General features: G+C 32.0%; 1 protein-coding gene across 1 annotated transcript in view; it reads left to right on the top strand.

Moving 5' to 3' along the window:
• LOC113366766 overlaps window positions 1-26566 on the top strand; it is a gene marked incomplete at its 5' end in the record, with an annotated part of 114013 nt that overhangs the window by 14039 nt on the left and 73408 nt on the right. The window contains 1 exon segment of the mRNA XM_026608420.1: window positions 7710-7904. Coding sequence (XP_026464205.1) covers window positions 7725-7904 — 180 coding nt within the window.

Raw genomic sequence — 26566 nt, 5'->3', positions numbered from 1 at the left:
AAGGCTACCAGTCACCAACATAGCTATCCTGTGGAATTTGAAACCCACTCCTATGGGATCGACAATAAAATAGAAAGATCAAACATTTGAACTTATTAAGGCTATCTTGATACGACTAATTGATTTTATTTCTATAATGTGCTTTCGATGTTATCGTCTGTGAGAATAGTTATTAACTTTAATAATCAATTTGCATCGTTTGAAAATGAAAAAATGTCATTTTATCTGACACCAATAATGACCATATCGCTTCCGTTTGTGCTTTTAAGCATACATGTCACATCCGTGTCAGTAGCGTGAATGAATTATTTTGTACTCGGCGACGATACTTCAGAAACTAGTAGCAAAAACGTATATTTCATTATTCATGAACCTGATGAATTGACCTGCAATGGAGGATAAAGTTTTATTGGTGTTGGAACAAAAGAGATTCGTTTCTTCTTGCCCAGGGCTACGCAATTTTTTGAAGCCCTCACCACCGAAAATATTCTAAACCTTGTTAAGAAAATCATTTTATAAATAATCATACATTTATTGCTGGTGTAAAAATATGTTTTCAAGATAACATTATGAAAAAAATTAAAAAAGTACGAATGCCAACCATATAGCACCAGGTTCTCACTTTATAATGAATGTTTCGAAAAAAGCGGTCGTCAGTCGTGCTACCTTCGCAAGTGGTACAGAATTGAAGAGAAGAGCTGTTAATTATTCGCTATCAGTGAACGTTATCGAAATGAAAGTCACAGAAATAAACATAAACGCAAACGCAAACACAAATGAGCCATCCTTATAAACTTCATGGAGGAGCAATGCATTCAGTTTATGGAATGATGAACATCGATGCACGGTGCATTTTTTTAAATATTTTTTTATTCATAAATGTTCACTGAATACCTATTTTACTAATATAATATAATAATAACATAGCTCGGCTTCCAAGTTTTGCTTCGTGCACTTTCCCCGGTCGCGTGCACATATATTATTGCTTCACTAAGTATCCAGATAATCTAGAAAATAGATAATTATATGAATTAAGATATTAAAACTGAATTATGAGATGAGTTACATTGAAAGCCACTAACAATGTATTCGTTTTCAAGTAAACTTTCCATTTTCAAAAGACCTATTGATGATCGCATGACCAATACCAATATCTATCATTAGATACATAAAATATGATTGATAAAAATTAGCGAACATTTTTAGTACTCAATATAGTATAAATGTATCCACATGAGAATAATTATAGCTAAGATAAGATAAATATTTTAATTTAACCTATTTTTATTTCCACAATTTTTTTTGTATATTGGTGTAAAAGTACATATACTTTAATATGATTTCAACATGCTATTTTAACATCATTATCGTAGTTTATAGTTTCCATCGAGAATATTTTTTTCATGCAATACACTTTCTAGATCGAAAGGCTAGTGATATGTAAAATATGTAGACACGAATATGTTGTTATCATAGAACACGTCCATCTGTATACTAATATATATATATATATATATATATATATATATATATGTGGAAATCACAGCGAAATCAACCAAAATCGCAAAATCGTAAACCAAAAATCCACAAATGTTAAAACGAATAGTGGTACGTTTCACCATCGCTTGATACAAAAAAAATGAACTTTAATTTTGAAGGGATTTAAATTTAATTTTTGTGTGTTGTTTACCAGCAAGCTAACGTTGATGGTAACACATTTTTTTGTGATAAAACCTCATATTTTAATAAATATTAAAACGACTTAAAACTATTGGCTATGATGGCATGCATCAACTGTAAGAATAGAGAACTGCAATGTATTTGAAAATATATTGTAGACCAGATTATCATTTTTTTTTTTTCATTCAATCAGAAGCAGAACTAGGAGTACTATGAGATGTTGTTCTTAACCACATGACTTTTTACAAGGCAACCTAAGCCTTATCTATCTGATATATTTTTTTGTTATTAGGCAACTCAGTGATTTGGCGTATTTTTGCAATATTTCTATCTCCTTGACCGTTTTCGCGAAATCGTGTGTCGGCGCCCAAATTGTGCCAGGGCACTTCATCACCGTCATCTTTCATCGTACCTGCGTTTCGGGCGAAGTAAAGTGTCCGAGTAGCCCTCAAGGGCAGAACGAGAGGCGCACAAACTCTCGCGAATAACGAACCGACGCCCGATTTGAATAATAACAGTCCTACACCTGTTCCTACATGCCGTAAGAGCGTTGTTAAATGCTCAAACAACAGAAAACGCAAATAAATTCATAAAGCACGGACAGGATGTTGATTTACGATCGGAAACTTTAAAATTAGTTCTTGCCAATTACGCGAAACGTAATCAAAATCGATTTTTTTTTTGTTTTATAGGGGCAACTATATCTATCAATGATGATCATCAGAGTACAAAAAAATAGTATAGATTAAAAATTGTTTATACCAATAGCCAGTTGAATATAGTTATGTAAAAAAATTAATGCTGTAATATGGTGTTCATATAATAAATTTTTTACCATTAAAATTACATAACGATTTTTTACAATTTCTGGTTTCATAATCAATTACCCATCTGAATTTTACAAATGTGCAAAAATTGATCAAAACTGCCATAAAACAGATGAAAAGTATGCATTGTCCACCTATAAAATTAAATTAGCATGACCGTGTAAATTTTTCGATTGAGTATTTTACATAAATCTTTATGGTGCTATGAATTTTTTATATGATATCTGTTGCTCACACATTTCTGTTTATATAGAACATTATAACCTTCTCTTTACGAATGATACGAAGTATGTATTTATATAAATAATATGTTAGTACAATTATTAAGAAGTGAATGTTAAATGTTATGAATTATTAGATTTTATTATATACACTAATATGTTTGATTAGCCTGAATTTATTTTAAAATTAGGGCGCGAGTACTAAATATGGTCACACGACATACATAAATATATTTTGGGAATGGAAATTTTATTTTAGTTAAAAATTCTGACAAGATATTACTACAAATATATTAAATGATCATGCAATTAATATATTTAACGTGGTACAAACTTTAAACTCAAGTTCCAATTGCTTCCAAATTTTTCTAGCCGTGACTTCATTGAAACATTGAAGACGATATGACCAATGTGTTGAAGATAGTGAAATTTAAAAACATATTATATAATTAAATAAAAAATTATTGGATTACAAATGTAGGGATTGCAGGGAGGGTGAAAATTTAGGGCCGCAAAGAAGAGAGAGAAAACACAAGGAGCTGAAAGCCGAAACGCAGAATCAGGAAGTATGGAAGCAGAAGTTTGAAAAGGAAAATACAAAAAAATTGGGGGAAATAGTGGTAATGGAAATGATAGACGACGAAGGGTAAGGAAATCTTTCATTTGTGACGCCTTCGGGCGGACTACCATTAATTATTTTTATTTAACAAAGTTTGGCAGAAGATTTACTTTTATTAGAATACGGTCCTGTCGGGAAAGAAATGCCCCCGGGGCTGTGGGTCCGCGCGTGACGCTGATGTATCGTTCGAAAATCGAAATCGCAATAAATATGAAAAATTCACGCTCGGAAAGACGGCCGAACGATGTTATTGGCGCGGCCTTTGTTTCGCACTTGATACCCCTTCGATTTATCGCTTCCAGCTCGACTTCTTCGACTCTTTCACATGCTAAAAGGTGTCAGGAAAGAAAATTTAATTATCAAACGTAACACTTGATCTTTTATTGGCAACCAGAACTGATTGTAAGAGTTCTATGAGCTTTTGCTATAACACTTTTCTACTACCAAGTGGCTTTTTCATGGCAATTCAATGCTTGACCTATCTGTGGTAATCTCATTTACCAATTTAAAAACAGCACTGTCATAATATTTTACAAAGTATTTAATTTAAACTTAAAAACAAATCTAAATAATTCAATTGCTGTGTAACATAATTCTTCTACCCCGTGTGGGTTATAAATATCAATATATGTAAAACAATCTTAGTCGGGGTTGTCGAATTGATTTATTTTATTTGCACAACTAGAAAGCGCATATGCGGTGACATTATGCGTGCAGTCGCCCGAGTAATGCAATACACTGGGGTGGAAAAGTGCTCCCTTTATTCCTCATTATTTATTTAAAGTGCAATGGTAAAATATTGGGTAGAAAGTATCATGTTATATATTCATTTTATACATCATTCATACTTTTCACAAGAAGAAATCGTCGATTAAAATAGCGTCACAATTTTCGAAAAACTAATATCTAGAGCATGGTGTGAGACTTAGATCCATGAAATCTGAATAGCAATCAGTATTTAGCGCCATCATTCAGTTGTTTCATTTTTTTCTCTGAACATAATTCTGTAAGTTGTTGTGAATTAGTGTCTCATATAATATCTTTATATTTATATAATCCATTCCTCCCAATATGTTTTCTATCCCCTGAAACAATGTATTCAGGGGTCAAACAGCTAGTTGTATTTCGTATTATCTGTTAAGTCGTTTGATATTCTATCGAACGATAGTTACATTGTCGAGTTTTATTCGCACCTTGTCCAATAAACTCACAATTTTATTATTTAACATTCAACAAGTACTTTAAAGATATAATAAGAGAGTTACAAAATAACACAAAAAACGCTTTAGAAGACTAGTAATAGTTACGGTCATTTTATGGAAACAAACGTGTGAAACTTGAAATAAACGAAATAAAAATATGGTAAATATAACATACATTTTTTTAATTCAACAGATACCTTAGTTTTACCAATCGATGCTAGATAATTTTTTTTTCATTTATATAAATATTACTGTTGAAGGACTTCATTACTTTCTGTTTATAATTCATAAATTCAAATTTTTATTCAAAATGAGCTATAAATTTTAACCTAATACCAGTATATACTGTACCCGATGTCCTGGGTGATTAAAGGATATTTCGGCCATAAATCTGAAGGCTTTGTATAATATTTGGTTAAACATTACTATAACTATTGTGAAGATATTCACCCAAAATGTTTCATTCGCCGTCCATTCATATGCTTATGGGGGGTTTAGAGTAAATCGGTGCTGTGGTAAGCCACGGGGCTTGATTTCGATTTACGATCGGAGCGTTTTTCGGGATTAATTTTTCACATAATATTCAACCGCTCTCATAAAGGATTACTCCGTTGGGATTCTGTATCGTTTTGTTCCCATACGCCTCCCGTGGAGCGTGACATTACTCTCTTGCTTTAAATTCAATTCTAAAAGTTCATATGAAAGTGACTTTTATTCATCCAAGTTCTTATTATATGTTCAGTCCTTCATTTCGAAGGATTATTAAATAAGAAGAGGCTTATTGCTAGGATTTTGTAATATTTAAATTATTTATATCAAAACATTTTCTTGCTTTATCATCACTTTTGTCTCCGTTTGGAGATTTCTCCATCATTCCTGCAACGGAAACGAGCAAATTTGCTGAAATGGCAGAATCATTATTTCGAATCTTATTCCAGTGGCAAAATTTAAAAAAACTGATGTTGTTTAAAATTATGGGACCAATTCCCTAATAAAATAGACCATAACATGCAATGGCGCACAAATTTATTTAATTTAGAATTAATTTTGATATTGGATATACTTACATGCGTGGGTATAAAAATGTACATCATATATAAATAAAAGAAAATTATTTTATTATTTACTATAATTCATCCTCCTCGTTAGCGTTTGTTCCTAGCATATAATTTACGTTTCAAACAAAATACAAACGCATTTTTTTAAAAATCATTAACAATCGATACATAATTAATGATACAACAAGCGTTGCATTATAAAATATAATTCTTCTCTACGAAGCAATCATTTATGCTCGTTAACATCTGTCCTAATTTTGAAGCCATCTAAATAATCACTAATCACTTTCCCGTTCATAATTTTTAATTATCGGTTAATACGATCGTCTAGTTTTATTATGTAGTTGTTGAGAGAATTTTAAGCGAAAGATAATGTTTGCAGAGAGTAGAAGTTATATTGAGCACACAGGAAAAGCATAAAAATTCCATAATTCTATTTATCGAAGACGCCGTCATGAATCATAGAAGAGCCAGGGTTTCTCAAGGGAAAATGAAATACTCGTATATGTAAATGATACAACAATCAAATTAACCATTTTATGAAGCAACAACTGAAGTATATTAAGAAAGACTTGATAATACTACATTTTGCTATTATAATATATAAAATTTAAAAACAGAAAAAAACAATAATTCATGGTATGCTGATATAGTAATGAACAAATTTATTTTTTACAAAATAGTACGTGTGGAATACTTGTGATCAGTAAACTAGGTGGAGATTTTTTTAAAAATATATTTTTATGTGAATTTTTTTGGCAAAATTTGTTATTGCTTCAACAATCCATAAAACAGATGTTTGTATCACCTAGCGTACTGACGTATATACTGGTATATCGATTTTTTAATTTTCTTTTCCAAACTTTGCAAAGCTCTGAAATGGTTCTCCTAATGTATGGTGGCGAGTGGAAATGAATGGTCGCGTTCTATATCCGTACTCCGTCTCGTTATTCGACTTCCCTGAAAAATTAATCACATGCGCCGCTCCGAAGGCAGGAACAGTGCACGACATCAGACATCAGGCCGAAAGTATATATCGTCCGATCTAGTTTATTAGTACCACTGATATTGTTTATGGATGGTACAAATACAAATCGACGATCGTTTAGCTCTTATCGGCAATTAAATTAGAATTTATGAATTTTTAATGACCAAAACAGAATCACGAAATTAAATTGGCGTTCTACTTATAGTTAACGACATATATTTTAAGTGAAATCAGCTTTGCTTTTCATATTAATTATGCTTCAAGTGTATATGCACTATGTAAAATTTGTTTCTTATTGATACTATACAAATTTAATGAATGCGGTTTAATCTCGCCGTAAATAGAGAATTCACTCCGTCACAATTAGTCGAAATAATTAATTTATCATTCCGGTGTGTAATTAACGGCGGTCACGAGTATTCAGTTCTATCGTGTTTAAGAAGGCATACATATTAATCAATCGTGCTCAGTACGGTTGTACAGCTATATTTTTATTATTACTGTATCATAGTTTAATTCATGGTGTTTGTATCAGAATAATATAACGTGCATCGCTAACAAGATACATTTCAATGAAATTTCTGGTCGCGTGACTGAGAAAGAGAATACTCTTCGGTGTGTGAAGATAACGGAGGAGGATGATCACTATTGCTTCTCGGATTTATCAAACGCCAATGGTAATTGTAATATTAAATTCGACTTTGATGATTGATACCTTCTGCATCCTTAGACAACTAATTTCTATAGCACAGAAATCAGCTAATGTCAAAAAAAATTAGTCTATGAAAGAAAATTTCTTAAACTTCAACAGCTTTAAATAACTTCGACTTCAACTTCGTCTGAGTCATTTATCTTAAATATACTTTAATAAAATATATCATCCATACACTTAATTTCATGTATCCATTAATGAGACAATTATGCGTCAAATCCTGGATAACATAATCATAAACCGCAAGTTCTATTTTGTAATAGTTGGTCAGATTCAACAACTGCTACTGCAATCAACGACCGCGAAAACATTCCTTATTTTTAATTTACTACTTTAACTGTGAATGTATATAAAAATCGATCATAATAAACAATGGCAATAAATTACTGTATTCCGTTACAGGGTTCCCTGTGCAGTATGCTAGACCGATCGCTCGGTGGCGTGATACCGCAGTACGCCTCGGTGAGGAATTCTCTGCTGAGGCAGGCGAGGGACCTGCTCGTCTGCGCTCACCTGGGCGATCTTGACCAGTTCGAGAGGTGTTTCTTGGTTCCTGCCGCCGAACTCATCGCCACCATCATCAGGCAACAAGCTCAGGTCAGTGAGATAATTGATAGTTGGATATTTATAAAGCTTTTCATATTTTCTGTTTTTATCCTCGCACGCCCCTGCGTTATTCATCCACGTAATAACCATAACAATTTGCAAACATATTTAGTTGGCACATGCGTCGAGTAAAAGAACGAGAACATGTGTCGTTATTTACTTTTGCCATCGAGACACTCCTGCGGGCATGCGAAATGAATTCCTTGCGATTTTAACACTCGCAATTTCTAAATGGCATACTTTAGGATTATATTACAAATGGTTCGATTTATATATGCATACCTACTTTATTGACTGGACTCATATTTCGACACCCCTGTAATATATATATATATATATATATATATATATATATATATATTATTAGGGTGGTCCTTAATATGGTCATTTTCGAATTTTCTTGCTCCCAAGGGCTCAAATGGTTCCAAATAGATAAAAAACAATTCTCTGAAAGTTGTAGCTCTTAATATCAACTTTTAGATAGTTATATAAATATATATATATATATATATATATATATATATATATGCATTTAGTAAATAGATCTCCAAGTACCAGAAATAGAGCGAAACGCAATTGAAATATTACTCACCACATGGAGCCTGTTATTTTATCCGAAGTAAACATCTAAATAACTTAATATAAGAGATACAATTAGTTTAATTAACTTCGAAGAAAATTCGAAGACTTATCATCACCAAGCCTTGAATTTTCATTTCCAACTAGTAACACATTTAATAATAGTAAATTTAAGTACATTCTTCTTGTGTCCTTTTAATATAACGTACATTCGTAACTAGTTTACACATTACTTTATTTACTAGACTGATCTTTTACCATCTTTAATTCTCTTCATTTTATTTACTCTATTAAATCTTCCTGTCCAGAAATCGTAAAACGCATCGCCTGCCTTTAATCACTGCCTCTTAGATGTTTTTATTTAATTATTATCGTCAACGGATTCATTTAGGTCAGATGCAATTCTGGAATGCATTTAAATTTTTAATGTGATGTATTAATGTTAGATGAGGTGTAAAAAATAACACTACAAATATATTACCATGCTTTGATTAGATTTAGCGCTATTAGAACCTGATCTCTGTTATTTACATTTTGCGATTAAGGTTTTATATCTTGTCATTAACTGGATTGTAGTAAATTTAAATTGTGTTGGGTTTAATTAAGACCTGAAGGTTGAAATATATTATACAGATAAAATCTGTATTCAATCATTATAAATATTGTTTCAAGTTCTTGTTAAAAATAAAATTAATGCACATAAATGCAGAATCATTATCTTAAATTTGGATTTTAAATTTTTAGTGCAACAACTTCAGTAAGATGCTTCTACATGCTCGTGAAGTGTATGAATTCTATCATAATACATTTTCCCAGAACCAATAACCAAATGGGAAATTTCTTATTAAAATCCAATTTCGATCTGATGCTGATGCATTCTCTCGGCCTGGTGTTTCTCAGTTCGCACGCGTGTCGGTCGCTGTGTTTGCTTTTCGTCTTTCTTTGTGCAAAACTGCGAATGCTCATCGTCCCGTGCCACGCCGATGCCTGTGCGTTCTGCGTTCTTCATCCTGTGGTTTACCTACATTCTTGGATTCTCCGCATCCAACAACAGTTATACGAACTGACCAGGAAATCAACGCATGCACGATTATTCTTATTGTTTGTTTCTTCCAAATAGAAACTGAACTATTTTAAAGATGATTGCGAAAATTCGAGCGTTTAAGGCATCCAACTCCAGATTGTCCATGAAATGGTTTCATCAAATTGGAACAATCCTAAAAGCACTAACTGAAATATTTCTTTGTTTTACCTTATTTTAATTTTGCTACTGAATGTTGATTAGGGTCTGAAATAATTATTACATTGATCATGAGTTGGCTGTAAGAAAATATTATAGTTGGCGTTACAATTGCCGTGTTAACTTTACATTATCCAATTATGTGTTGTTAGTCTTTTGGATTAAAATAACCATAAATTGTATCATGTCCAAAAACAATTACCATGGAAAAATTCTCCAAGGACATAAATATTCAAGACACGAATTTGTTTTTCGTCGTCTCTTGCAGTATTGAGAATCCAACGATTGCAAACTCAGATAAGTTTCTCGTAAGTTTGTTTTCTTGACAATACCATCTCCGTCGTGTCGATGCATTTTACCACAATAAGTAATTTATCTCAAAAATGATTTAAATACTTGAAGTGTGGTTACAAATAACATCCCAGATAAGATTTTTCACGTTTTGACCAATTATTTCAACTTTTGGTAGACACTAATTCTTTGAAACATTGCAGAAAGAAGCAATTCCTTGAGTTTTGTGATGAATTGCTTTGCGTATCTTGAATATGTTTTAAGATTTATCGGTCGGAGAAATGCTTGTGAAATAAATGCGTTTATTTACATTCACTACGCATTTTCATAACGACAAGTACTTGGTTGTTTCATGTCGAGGAACGCATAATGTAAGTAAAAAACAAACAACTTCAAAATTTTACTTAATTTTGTTAAAAAAAAGCTGCATCCTTACATGTGTAAATATGAAGCAATATTATTAAATGGTATAATTATAATTATTTAGTATGTTCACACATTTTAAAACGACTCTTAAGTCAAATATCCTAATTAAATTATCCATTCAAGTGATAAGCTCTAACTGTACCGTTACGCGTCAAGAACTTCTAAATCGGATGCCCTTTGTTGATTTTTCTCTATGTATATTTGAACCATTCATGATATTTAAACGTTCTGTATTATGCATACTATGGAAACAACAATAGACTATTAATTAAATACTTGTCAAATATAATAAGGTTTGCCTCTGCTTCCGGATCAGTCGGTCTTTACTTTACATTATGCTCTTTATTATACTATTGTTTGTGATTTTAAATCCTCATAAAAGCAAAATCCAATTAATAAATAAATATATGTATTTATTAAACATATTTGTTATGTTTATAATATAGCGATAAAACCAACATTGACGACGTTGTCTTACATAATTTAGCTTGATTTGGAGAAATGATTACCAAAGGGGAATCAAAGGGTTCAATTTTTGTACAATGGGTTTGATTTTCTCTTCCAAACTTTGAAGTTTGGAAGTATCTTAGGGGGTAGATGTCGGAGTAAATATTACTAGTCTAATAATTTCATTTTGAAATCTTGAAAATTTGGATGATTTGCTTATCTTATCTGCGCCCCATAATTGGATATAAAATTATTTCTCTCACTTGAGTATCTGTGGCCCATAAAGATCGCACAGGATGTTTTAATGAAATTGTTGTTAGTCAGTGAGAATTTATTAAAGGTATTATCGTGTGCGGTTTTTGCCGCTAAACTTTACGAGCGATGATGGACGCAAAGCTGGAATCGGCCCCGTCTGAGGTTATTTTGCCTCGCACCTCATTTCAATACAACGGTATCCTTTATATTCACGAGAACGCCTTATATGCGATATATATGTGCGTTTATGCGTCAATTAATATAGCGGTGACTAAGATACTCTGAAAATAATAATAATAAAATATTTACGACGCTTTTATTGACACTCTATTGTCACCCTCGGCGGGAAAAGGACAGTTGGAGGATCTATACATGTGCAGACGTTTGATATATGATATATTAACTTACAGTACTTATTTGATTAAAATATCAGAATTATAGAGTTCTAAGATTTTATATGAAGCTTATTGTTGTAATTGTATTGAACGTTTGTCACACAACTATACGTCTGTTTGTCAATCACAAAAATTATGAAACCTAATCAATATTTCTTAGGCCAGTTCGTTCTTTTCATATTAGAATACTGTTAAATCTTTACATCGGTGCATTTAATGGGCCAACGTATATGATGTATTAAATATTTATGATATTTATATAAAAAGCCACTGATTAATTTGTAAGTCATCAAAATTACCTCTTTACTCACAAATAATCACTTTTTATACTAAACTACAATAGTAAAATTTTTGTAATTAAGATACTAATTTAAAAAGTGTTTCTAAAGATAGTTTAAAATAATGTCCCTTTGCATCATTTAAACACAAAATCACACCAAAATAAAAACAAGATTTATAAGTTGAACATTTTTATATACATACTATATTAATGAACAATTAGGTGTCATTTTTTTAGCAAAAATGCCCGGAAAATCACTAAAGTTATCTGTAAAAACATATATTATGATCATGTATCGTTGTATATTCTTTTACAATTACAGTAAATCCAATAAATTGTATTAGCTTATTACCATCGCACAACAATTTCCATCTTATAGATTTCCGTTTACTTAAATCTTGCATATCTTTGGTGCACATATGAGCATATGAGTATATGAGCATACTTACAGTACCGATATGTTTATGGATATAAATTTATTAAGTAGCAGGTACTGTTACAACTTAAGTACTCGTATTATCATGTACGGGATCTCAACCGATCTCGACTCTTTCTAGTGGGTTGACGAATGACAATCTCGAACGCTGTGCGTGCATTCTATTGCGTTTAATTACGACTAATGCATTTTCTCGTAATGTAAATAATGATTAGGCGGCATAGACATGGGCATGGGTAACGCGTACTCGGCGCACTCTACGCACTCTACGCACTCTTCGTCTCTATGAAGTCTCCCGAGTCCCGAGCCGGGTCGAGGCGATCTCATCAGCGGGAGAACGGAATCGTCGGATCAGATACAATTTTTAAATTTTTGAAGCTGAAGCTCATATTTTTGTGAGAAAATCTTATTTCATGATATATATTTTCTCGATGTTGCAAGTCAAGTTGTGCATTTCTTGGAGTAAATTTTATGAAGAAATTCTGCAACGAACCGTACTATCACATTTTTGTCAATTAGAGTGTAACTTAAAGGTTCGCGGGTAAAAAGGTCCACCATTGATATCTCAAAAACCAGAAAAGTTAAGAATTTTTTAAGAACAATATTTCAAAGTGGAAGGAAAAGATGTATAAACAGCCATCACCTTGATTCTTAAGACGAGGCTATCGGGGGAGATAGACGAAAATATTTGGAAATCCACAATTACTGAACATTACTTAAAATTAACTAATTGCTTTAAAATTATTCAATGAATCTTAAGATTGTACGAAAAATTTTATTTTGCATAAATATTTCAATTCATCATTACGAGCCATAAAATCTCCATTGTAATTGAAAAATATTGAAATGCTGGTTGCATAGATAAAGTTAACAGCTCAAAAAACGTTTATGTATTTCTACTAATTTAATTTCACCTCATTATATGTTTGGTCTTCAAATATAAACACTGTTATTATGGGGTATAAAACTTAGCAGTTCTACGTATTATTGCATTTTTTTCAATTTTTATTGCTTTCGTAATAAACATGTAGCTTTACATACTGTTAGGTCTATTACCAATTATACAAGAACTCTAACATATTTCCAATTGTAAGCTATAATTTCAAACTGTAAAACCTGGTATTGTTTGAAATATGTAAATTCTACAAGATTACGCAGAAGAAAGATCATTGTAAAGCTTCTTTTATAATAGAAGAATGAACTAGTGCGCTAGTTTGCACATAAATGCATCTCTTCCTGTATTTCTGTCTGAATGTCATCTTAAGTATAATTTATAACCAGATTAATTATGGCTGTGATTGTTAAGTAAAAACGAATTTGAATATTTTGATGTATGACTGTGAAGCGCCGTTTAATTTAGCAGTGAACACAATAGAAGAAAATGAAAGTGTTACAATATATTTGAAAGACTGGTAGTGCATTGGACAACATGATGTATTACTTCAATAAACAGATTAAATGTGCATTTTATTGTGTATTTGCCTAAGGCATTAAATTTTATACAATTTTCCTTTACTAATTCATAAAGATGTTCAGAAAATTATGGACTATCATTTGATATGCTGTCATTTTTATGACCTTCCATCAAAGAGCTACTGAAAATAATAAGATTAGTGAAAGCGCTTTTAGATTTCTAACTCCTATAACCTATAGGATGAATTTCTGTTATTTTCGATTTCGATTTTACTTTGATAAATGATTATTGCAATCATGCTCATTCGGTAAACAACTATTAAAACTCTATATCAATTATATAGGTATGAAAATAATATATTACCGAGACAAATGTGGAGTTATTACTGAAACTCTATTTGGGTACGTTAGGACTTGTTTTAAATTCAAACATAAATATTGTGTTTTCGTTGTGCATTAATGATTTCCTATTTCCGTGGAATAAATGGAGCGCTTCGTGTTATAAAACTTTATTATAGTTGAAGTAAAATTTGATCGACGAGAATACGACGAAACACATATTTTAGTACATTTTATTTCTAAATTACTATTGTACTGCAGAATGCTGATTTAAATTGTAGTAATTTGAGTTCAATTTATTAATATATCCATGATCAGTGAATAATCTACGAATATGTCAATTATTTCCTGTTCGAGTACGCATCACAATATTTTCAAATTCTACGTTTATCTAATTCCATAAATATTCATATAATGCAAATTATTCTATACATTATCGTTTCAATGATGCGTAGCCCGTATAAAAATAACTAGGACATAGTTTAACAGCGATGTTAGTAAAAGTCATCGATGAGAAAAATGTTATCACTCTCATTTATCGCATATTTTAGGTGAATCATTCGACTCTTAATACGAGCAATTGTGTTAATGCGCTTTTGGACTCATTTAAATAGACTTGAGTAACTTGATTTGAATTTTTGAATGCGCACAAGGCAATCTTCCAGGTACAAATCGTTTTCTCTCTTTGATGGCCAATTTATAAATTACTAGTTTCATCGGTTTGTGATATATCGATTGGCCTGCGGCTGAACCCGTGGAATATTAATAAAAAATAAAATATTTTAGATTTTATTGTCAATTAATAGAGTTCTTTTAATTATCTCCTGATTGGACAGGTTAGTTAGAAATAATTTATTGACTTAGTGACGTTTGCCTTTTCTAATAATATTCATATTACTTTTCCATTATCTACATATTTCGTAACGTGCAATTGAGTGTCAATCATTTAATCTTATCAATTTCTTTCGCGAACTTTTAGATCATCTACATGCTTTCTACTTGGCCGATGTAAAAAAATAATCACTTGTTAAAAAACATGAATAAGCGGCAACATGAAAGCACCGCGCGTCAAAATAAAGCACACGGTGTCAAAAAGCGTCAACTTAAAATTCTGCAAGTATTCGCGCACCTATGAAAAAAGTCAAATTCAACTGTCGTATTTGATATAATCGCGTCCGAACGCGACTAATATCGATATGTACGAAGATCTCACATCGATAAGGGGATCGCCAAAGCGATTCTTATTCTCTTTTTGCGATTTGCGGAGTCGCCTCGGGTGAGACATCGTACAGCAATAATTCGCGTCGCACGATCTTGCCGCGATCGAGAGTGTAACAGCGTGTTGCGAAAAAACCCATTGAACCGTAAATGTCGTATACCGTAAACCGTAAACCGTAAACCGTAGCAGCCGACCGTAAAGCCGACTACGATGTCGGGCACTACATTGTCCGGAACGCGCCACGTTTCCGGCAGCTGGTTGCCGCGAGCAGGGATGAATCGCGAGGGAAAAGGGAAAAGAAACACTTTGCACCATTATCGGTTACCGGTTACCGGTTACCGGTTACTTATCGTTCTGCTCAGAGCTTCACAGCTACAGCTACAGGTACAATACTCTACTCCACACTAATCGTAGTATTACCTACTACAATCAAATCCTTCTTTGAGATTATGCAAACTTTGTTTCCATAAATTATTTTCCGCCTGGGGAATAAAGTGTATGTTAAGGTTAGGGTTTTTTCTTGATACTATTAGGTTCTACATTCGGTTGCTCAATGGACACCATTATTCCGAACTATTTTTATACTTACATCTATTTTTTTATTCTATGCTATTTTTAGTTCTAATGATATATATGTACTACATAGGTATTACTAAGAATTTAAATATTCATTTCTTTTTTTCAAAAAAGTTGTATGTCAGAAATATTGCTGGCATGAATATTTCTTTCGAGCTGTATGGCATAAATACCTTCCGCCCTTCAATCCGGTGTACGTACTTCAAATTAAAGATTTTATCTTGTTGACCTAAGTAAGTATGAAAATAATTCTGAGAATTTTATAAGTAAAGTATAATTAACGAACAAATAGCCGGATGACAATATAAATTTCTACTTATGCGTTTGATTTATGATCAGTGAGGTCAGATAAAGTCATTGTATATCTATCGTTTATTGCATATTTGTAATATTGATGACTGTTTTATAACGCAAATTCAGATATATGAGTTGTTGTTTCAAATTACACCAAACAATTCATCATAATTCAGTGAATGCTTGTAATATTTTCGTTGGATAAGTATGTTTTCCATAAAAAAGCTTTGTTCATTTGACTAATTCGTTGCACATGTTTGTAAGCAAGTGAGAACTCATTTAGAGCATCCAATTCGCCTACAATAGAGATCGCTGATAGAATTTTTCATCAGTTATGAATGATGATATTTTGTTTTTGTAAGAAACTTTAAGTCAACGACCTCGGAACCGATTCTCGTATGTGCCACACATATCACATATTCACATGCCGAAGAAGGAGTTCGTGTGCACGCATATACATAATGACACACACACGCACCATCTGACCCCGATCTTGATCTCGGAGCCAGTCAGGGTCAATATCGCAAACTCATCCCGTAAGGACGGACAGAGGAAATTAGACTGTTTGTAAAGGACATTTCTTCAGTTTTCTGTTTGATTTATGTACATTTTTTCTGGCATCACTGTTTTGTAATTAACATAACAAATATAAAGTATTTCGTAATTATATTTGAAGTGTTTGTTGGTGGGCAGTGCACTATCATATATATATATATATACAATTTTCGTTGAAGTTTAAGTCACTTAATTCATGAACAACTAAAGTGTATACATATATTAATGAAGCGTAAAAATTTACTGATTTCGCAATTTAATAGATAAATAATGAACTTTTATCAACTGATTGCATTGAAATTCCTCTTTCCATTCGACACCGCCACTTATGCATCTTGTTCAAGTGTTTTTCACCTTCGTTAAATACTTCAAAGCGACTACATTGATTGCGGGCTTGAAATCACTATACAATTAAATCGAAAGTACTACCGCAATCAAATTTGAAATTTATTGTTGTCTGCCCATCTGTCTTCTAATTGCTATGATTTACAAATGTACGATAGAAGAAGCCAATCGTCGAACGAAAACGTTCACTAAGAATTTCCCTCAGAAGCTGTTTACCGCGGTACGTGATATGGCAAATGATGTGTCCATTTTACTGTAATTAGGATATCTTCTTTCTCTCTGGAATAATTTATCTGCTGATATTATTCTCATAAATAAACTCTTACTTGATTCGTTTAATTGAGTTCAAAGATTGAACGGCGGTCACTTTCGATAGATAGAACATCAGATTTTATTGTCAGCGCTAGCGCAACTTATGAAATTTTCATAATATAACGTGCATTTCTTCTGCACTGCTGCACTGCTGTACTTGAAAGGTAATCAGAGCTAACTCTATATTTTACAAACTTTATTATAGAAGCCAACCCACTGTTTTTTTTTTTTCGAATTAGGGGGCATCAATTAATCACGTGATCGAGTTTTTAGGGATTTTTGGAGCCTCCATTGCTGATACGTCGTGATATTTAAAATGACTGCTACAAAATTAGTTACCGAATCCTCTGCTAGGGCAGCCGGTTATTCCATCTGTTCCTGCTATTCATTCGATTTTCTCATATACACTTTGGATTATTTCTCGGGGGCATGATACGCGGTCGTGAACCTCATTAATTAGATATTTATGTGACAACGAAAAGTTTTAGTTTTCCCCGCTGCGAGGGTAATCGTGTCACTGTGTTTGACCCGCGCGACGCGGAAAGAGAAAGTATCGGACAGATCATATCGGCCGCACACACCGAATATAGTGCAATCCTGGAATTAATCTCAACAGAATCTTTTATAAAACTATGAGAGGAGGTAGACTAGAATTTTGGACTTGCAATTTGCAATAGTTGTAAAAAGTCATATACTTGATAGTGCGAGTCTAAAAGTTGATCATTTTTACACGCCTGAAGGGTTTTTTTCGATACATAACTGGAAGATTTTCATAAGTCTTATCAAAGGAAATTAGAAGTATATTTATTTAAAAAAAACACTTATTACGATTATTCTATCTGATTACTTAATCAACAAAAATAGATCAAAATTCTGTAAACCGATACCGGCAGGTATTATTTTCTTCTGCCGACGCAATAATTATATAATTGTTTGTCAAATGACATGTTTGTCCAATTATAAAGCAATTTGTAATTAAAACGATCATGATGCTGACTCATCAGAGTCTCTCTCGAATCGATTGACAGTAATCATCACGTAATAGAAATCTCATCAAAAGGCAAAAACGTCCGTCATCTGCCGAGGGACACGCTCAAAATCTAATATCGTACCAAGAAATGGGCATGGGCATGCCCTCGGTCCGCGAGTTCTCGCCGGGTCAGACATGAAATGACCGAAACGTGCCCGAAGAAATTATCCGATGACAGTTTTGCCGTAAAAACATGTTAAGACTTATTTAGTGAGGACGTTTGTCGTCCGATGAATTCGCCGGCACGAAAGTGAAATTAAAAAGTTATGAGAGACAGATGATGGGCGCTTTTGATGTTTGTTTATAATTTATTTTTTGTACGAATTAATTTATTGGTCAAATGTTTGTCAGCGATGTTCTTAAGAAGACAAATTTACGTCGGGATTAAATATTCTGACATTTGCACTTGTAACTCTTGATATATGCGCATATAATAAACTTAAATACGAAAGCACTCACTGTGCTTGGAATATATATCACTCATTAATTTATTTCAATTTATAGAAGCCATTTTAACAATGTTGCTTAATATTTGATTAAATTAATTGAAAAAACATTGCAAGTTATATAAGTGCAAAAACTTTAATCGACGTTTTGAAAGCATTTTTAATTTAATCGATGCATTATTAATAACGATCAACTTAATGAATGTTCACTACGTAATAAATGCTAGATGTATATGATATTGTCTACCTGATATAAATATTTAAAAAAACATATTATTTAACAAAATTGCATTATGTTAGTTCAATGATGAAAGAACAAATAATTCATTCAGAGCAAAAAAAATCCACGCAAATAATCGTCAAATAGAAGATAAAATAGTCAAGGTAAGATTAAAATTTCAAACTCCAAATGAAGTACATAATGTGTTTCAAATAATAAATAAAATAATGTGTTCACCGACACCGCACCACTAATTCGTACTAATTAAAACAAATTACAAAAACCTGATTGATGATTTAATGAAGAGCTCGTATAAAAAATAATTATGCTGTAGTTTACAAGCTTCTTGAAACGGCTTTTACGGCGTTCTTGTCTCTCTTCGCCGCCCTGTTTCTGAGCGGTGGAGACGGTGTCAGCGTCGTTCTCACCGCGAAACGTCGGAAGATGGGAGACGAGATGACGAGAGACCTAAACCCCGAATCAAGTTTACGGGTTCTGTCATATCAAGAGAAAATATAGAATGAAAGCAAAATTACGGATTAAATATTTACGAGAATAAGCATTCATAATATTGACAGGGACACAAAACTAAAATAAAGAAAAAACAAATGTTTAAAATTACTTGCCGTTTTATTACACTTTTTTAAATTAATGTTTGTTCACACAATACTTTAATTTTACAGTTTTTGTTATAAAAGAGATTGTAAAATAAAATTAAAAAAATACGGATTAAATGCTTGTAATAAAAATGCCGTCAGGCGCTTAAATTTTTCAAGAAAACTTATAATTATAAACTAAAATCAGAACAGTAATGATTAAAAAATAATAAGTTTAATTTTAATGGTTTTTTAAGTGTTTTGGTGTAGTTTTTTATGCTTCTTAAGTCCTTAATTTAATGGGTTGTGACTTGAGATGAAAAAATGTGCTTTTGTTAATTTTTAAACATATTTAATTACATACAAGAATCAACTCAGTAATGTTTTAACTTGATGTGGTTTTATTTTAAGAAATCATTTACTTAATATTGATACCACTATATAATTTTTTTTGTTTTTTTTTTTATAAGAAGCCCAAGACAGGGAAGATCTATTTTTACTTGGAATCATATCTAGTTACATCAGTATATTAATTTTTTTCCAAATATAATAAGAAAAAATTAAATGGATTATTTTTGTCCATATTCAATTTCTCACACATATAGGAATAATATTAGATTTTGTAACTTTTTCTTGTATAGAGAAATAATAGATATATATCTAACCATTGTTTTTCTTAAAAAAGTGGTATTTTTTCAAGAGTAATGAGATAAAATTACCTAATAAACCGTATTTTTTATGGAATTGATTCACGCCCATAAAGTGCGTTCCGTATAAATACTTAAAATAACCGGACGGACATAACATCGAAATTTGGTGGAATAATCGGATGCGAAATATAGGTTACCCGATTAACACTACTTGCGTATGATACCAGATACGAAAGAGAAATTGATTATTAATTGAAATTGGAAGTTTGATGAGTTTTCTAAATTAAACGCGTGAACGATGTCCCAATTACTTCTCGTGTTCATTAATTTCTCTGTTACCCGAACACACATTTGCATCGGCCGCCCTTGCATAATAAAATAATGACAATGTTGAAGACAACATCGCGTTTTGGAAAATAAAACAACAATATGAATAAATAACATTAGCGAATTACTTTCGTTATGTAAGGTATAATTTTATGTTTGTTTTTAGCGCGAAATTTTCAACCTGCATCACTTGTAAGGGGTATCGTTTTTTTGTAACGTGCCGGAAGGACCACCAAAGTCGAATTATTGTTTTTTGTCTCGTTTTGTGTCCACAGGATAAAGTATTATGATTTGCATATCAAACAAGTTTTTTATTGAACCTACTCGAAAGAAATAAAATCAAACACACACACAATTATACATATACTCATATAAATGCATACACATATCTATAATTTTATTTATCTGAACAAAAATAAGCTTTTTTTTATTTATAAATATTTTAGACGTTTTGAGGATATTGAATGCTTTCTTATTCATAAAGAATTAATAGCAGACATTTTTTTTTACATTCATGAACTTTTTTAGATTTTTTGTAAATGGTTTTTTGTAAATTTTACCTTTGAATTATATATTAACTTTTCTAGATAAAAATAATTATAAATAAATAATAACCAAATAAGAGAATAATAACAAATCCTCTACTTCTAAGAATTTTTCAAAATTCGAATTAAAATATTTTCAAAATGTAGTTTTTCTGTATATTACAGTTCTCACATAAGCTTCTCGTTCCTAAAAAGTTATTATAGTAAGTTATGTTACTTACAAATTAGTGCAAAATTAACGTATAAATACGAGTAAAATCAAATTTTCTGTTTTACAGAAATTGGAATTAAATCATTTTAGGATTTCCACTTTTTTGTGTTATTTTTATTTTGTATGTTGAGCTTTTTGTTTACAAATTTATGAAAATATTTATGCGTTGTTCATGTCTTTGAAAAATCAGGTGATTTTTTAAAAACGCTGATACGTGCAGAATATAATATATAATTGCTAACATTATGTCTACCTTGTTAATAATTTATAAACAACAATATAAATATTTAATTAATTAGCAGTTTATAAAACAGAAATATACCTTTATCAAGCTAAAATAATATCTAGAAAAATCCGGATTTTGAAACAGTGTTTTTAAAAATAAAAAAAAATAACTTAAATATAATTTTCTTATATCTTTTACTGTATTTCTTCTGTCTGCAAAAATACTTACAGAACATGAATAGATTATTCTGTTCGATGTTGAAGCATCAGAAGATACTCGAAAGTAACTTTCTATGAAACAAAACATCCTTAATGATACTATAAAAATATTGTAAGTGAAGAAATTAGTGTCAATGTTTATGTAATCTATTGACAGAAGTTGTAAGATGAGAGTTTTTAATAATTGTTATTCAATAGTAAAGGATTAATTAACCAAATAGCTTGTCTTGAAGACTTGTCGTTCAAATACTATTGCGATAATTAGAATTTGCTTATTCAAAACTATTATCTAGTTTCTAAAAATAGCTTGCAGTGGAAAGGAAATTAGTTAAACATTTCTTGCAGTTTAAGTTTTGTTCGCATTGGAGCATTGAAATCTCTAAAAGTTCCAAGATAGTTTTACACCAAAATGTATATATGCATGTAAATACATTTTTTTTTACCTAATTATAATAAAACAGTGTATAATTAATTTTTTTTCTATTCCCTACAATCCTTTCCCAAGTCATTTATCACAGATCGGTTTTTTCTCGCCGTCGATGTCGGTGCTTTATAGATCGGGAAAACGTGCGCCCTACATTTCTTGGTCGACGGGCGGGTACCTACATATATGGCTCTGGCCGCCGATACGTGATTTTATTGTTGCATAATGTCAAAGTTTATGATCATAAATACGACTCAGGTGACAATATGTGTTCAGCGATTGCCATTGTTTAGATCGCCTCGCGGAAAAGTCAAGCCCGGGTGGACTTGTGTAGACACAGGACACCTGGGCGAGGAGGAACGGAAACACTTTTGTAACTTAAAACAACTGAAAAAGGTATTATTTTATTTTTTGTAGCTTAAGTAAATTATTTTGTTTAACAATTTTAATTACTCGTCCGAAAATACAAAAGCAATGCGGAAATTCTAAGTTTTAGTTGGTATCATTATTGAGCATAACATACCCGAAGGTAGGACATACCCCACGGTTGGAGTAGATATAAGACTTTGGGCGTGTCTATAGTATAGGTAACAGAAATGACTTGCTACTCCCAGGTTAAGAGTTTATGCAAATAGGTGCTATTTTTTTTAAAAGAAATGTTATTTCTGTTAAGATAATTTTTTTAGCATCATGAATGACGTACCTACCAATAAAAAGTTATTATTTCATTGGTCATTGAATAATATTATTTAAATGGTCATTGGTTTTCATTAGGACATTCTAATTGACTTGAGAGTTTAAGCGATATTTTCATATCTGAATTTTTTCCTCTAGGAATAGCATTAGTATTCCAAAATATTTTTTAAAAGGGACCACGGCAGAAAAGATTACGTTTTGAAGACTCAATAGATTACTGTGTGTAGTATAACAATGATCAAAAACAATAAAACTCAGTCCACAGTGTTTGGATTCAGAAAACCTTAAGATGACTCCTTTATCCCCGGTCTCCCATCTGATTTAGCCGGAGCGCACCGTGTGTGGTACTCGCCGCTGACCCATTTGTGTCGCCTCGGATGTTTTACGATCTGTTTATTTCAATCAGCCGCACATTGACAATGTTTTATTAACAATATACTTTTTAAATTAGTTTAGATTTGATAAAGAAAATGCAAATCAATCTAATACCTCGTCGAGCTTGCCATTATGCAATAAATTCCAGGACAAATACAAGTTAATCGGAATGTTTCTCACGCTTAATATAGGAAATAATTTTAAACAGTTTCTGAAGTAAATACATTTTAAAACGTGGTCTTTATTTTACTTAAGTCATCAATAGATCAGATTTTGATAATCACTAAGTTTGACCTATTTTGTCCAATGCCAACTCAACATTCAAAAGTTCAAATACCAGTCAATATAATTTATTGCAAGCCATTTCAATTAATGCGAGTAATTGTTAAACGCAATAAATAATTGTCCAATACACAATAAATTATTACAGAACATTTTATTTGGTTTTATAATTAATTAAACTTTATTTTCAAAGCGGTTTTGACTCGATTGATTTGTTATATATCACATAACAAAACCGGCTATGATAAACGCCAAGTCTTTTGTCCAACGATAAATTAAGCCAAGTAATTTATATATCTTAAGCAAATTAAACTAGAATTGCCTCCTACAAAATATTGATAACTCCTGATGTCATGGGCATCATGTTGAAACAACTCGATAAATCTTTCAAATCAACTCGAACAGTTTATCAAACGTGAGAATATCAGCCATTAGAGGTATAAACTAGTTTTGTTATTTCTAATTAATGACTAATTACGTTGTTACTTTCGTTTGCTCGATGTTTATTAATTAAACAAATTATTTTTAACCGTCATGCAGTAAATTCGTTTTTGGTACTTCAACTTTATCACCAGTGTTTTTCCGAGTAAACAAACGTTGTGAAATGATAAATAATTAGTTTAAATAATAAAATTGGAGTGTTCTGTTCCTGGACGAGGTGGTGTAATAGCACGTACAATGGTTCAATAAATCAGGCGAGTCGCGTGGTAAACACCGGCGATGGTGCCCCCCGGACAAATCATATCGATACTTCGAGAGAACCCAGCAAGAAGCACGTGTTGCAGAACTATATGCTTGCGGAGGGCAGGCCTTCTAAAAGGATTATTAAAGGACAATGATTAAAACAATACAGTTCTAAGTTGTTGGGGTTTCTTCACGGCTGTATGGTGATGGCTTTGGTCTTATAACCAAAAGACATCGGACAGTCTAATATCGAGCAATAGTGATTTCCTGGTATTGCATCACTAAATTAAAAAATATTATAAACATCAAAAATATAATAATATATCAAATATGAATAGTGCTAGATTGCTTAATCTAAAAAAGGAGATGGTATATCACAACAGCATACACAAATATGAAGTTTTAATTGCTGTCAGATTATTTCAAAACTGATTTATTTCAATGAAATAGAAATTTAAAAAATCTTATTATATTACATAATAAAATTCTACTATTTCAATCCATTATTTTTATGGCTCAAATTACTTGAGTCATGCAAATTAATGCAAAGCCCCGAAACCAGTCCAGTCTCAGTTTTAGAATCGCATAATCTCAAATGGCGTTCCGTGTTGGGATTGAATAATATAACATATACTAACTGATAACATTTTGCTTCATAACTCATCCGATCGAGACTTAATTGTACACTACATACACAAGAGACCAGAAACCGAGAAAAACGAATACGACGGGGTTAGATAATAATTGCAATGGATTTAATGCCATCGCGCTTTCTGAATGGTAAACATTATGTAATTGTAAAAGAATAAAATTGCCATGGGGGTTCTTTGATACATAGATATTATTTCAAATATGTCATTTCATCTCGATCTTTTAGCTTTAAATCTGTCAACGAAATTTGGAATAGTGTGACTAAAGTGGAGATTTTATTATTTTCTCAATTACCCCGTTTCATAGTTATCTGAGTTCGCGTTATCTTTATCTTTGTTGCGTTTCCTCGCCGTGTGGGATAATATAAGGAAATTTAGTGGTTGTTTCATGGTGTAGATACATCGTTTTCCTAACATCAGACTTTAATAGGCTTGATAACAAATTTATGAACAAATTGATCTTTCTCACGCGCCGGCACTCTATTCCTTGTTTCCGCTGAAAACCGCTTTTAGTTCGCACGACTAATGATAAAATTATCTATCAGTGCAATTTGTTAAACACATTAAAACCGAAAGAACGTTTCAAGATTATCATAGTTACATAAATATAAAAATAGTATTGCTAGAAAATTCAATGTAGTTTGCGTTGTTTTTCTGGTATCTTCTAGAAAAGGTGAAGTGAAAAAGCGCTAAACTTCTACTTTTCATTCAATGAAAAACAAATGTCCAATATTGTATCATTCACTTTCTTGGGAGAAAGCTTTACCTTTACGAATGGGTTCAAAATGCTTCAAATTATTAACATGTAAATCTTGGCAAAGTGTGTTCTCAAAGGATGATAATTTTAATGCGCGGATATTAATCAAATAAATATCTTTATTCGTACTTTCCATTCGTGCAGGGCCGAGTATTTATTTTAATGAAAGTCGAAAATTAAGAGAGCAAATGAAAGCTCAAACACGCCAGCAACATAATAAAGGACCAACAGACGAGATCATTTATCGATGTTTTAATAATAAAGTTTGATCAAATGTTTGGCGCGAATACTTTCGTTTTCAAATTTCCTTTTATGTTGATTTATATTACATATTATGATGAATTTCCATAAGCCACGGTTGGAGCAGAATATGTGGAAGAAAACAATCGAATGAGACGAGATTGTAAGTTTTATGACAGTTTGATCGTATATCATTCCCTTTGAATGACAGTTTACGTTCTCCTCGTGCGTTACAAGTGTCTAATGGACAAGTCAGGTTATTAAAAGAGTTTCGGGCAGAGCCGAGTCCGAGGCAGGGCAATAGTCATTAATAGGACGATATGTCTGGAGGCGCCGCTCGGTCATCTTGGGCACCGCAAGCGCGCGCGAGCTGCTTTTCTGCCGCTGTCAAGATAAAGAAGTCAGATAAGAGCAAGAAGGGCCCGGACGGCGGACATCCGGACCGATTCCCACACAAAATTACACTTTCACTCACTACTAGACAAGAGAGAGACCTATTACATTTGTATTGTCTCTGATCGCCTAAATTGTCAGATTAATATTGGGAGCTTATTAGTCATCGCTCGCGCATTGTTTAAGTGTTGTTGCTCCTCGGTAATATTCACGAAACCATTATTGATACAACACGAGTGGGAGCTCTCTGATATCGCAATTGCTTTAATTGACGTGTACAA

This window comes from Ctenocephalides felis, unplaced genomic scaffold (assembly GCF_003426905.1).
Source record: "Ctenocephalides felis isolate EL2017-DRISC unplaced genomic scaffold, ASM342690v1 CF-g0.4_SCAFFOLD_01170, whole genome shotgun sequence".
In the NCBI taxonomy this organism is placed as follows: domain Eukaryota; kingdom Metazoa; phylum Arthropoda; class Insecta; order Siphonaptera; family Pulicidae; genus Ctenocephalides; species Ctenocephalides felis.
This window is presented reverse-complemented; position numbering and strand designations above follow the sequence as displayed.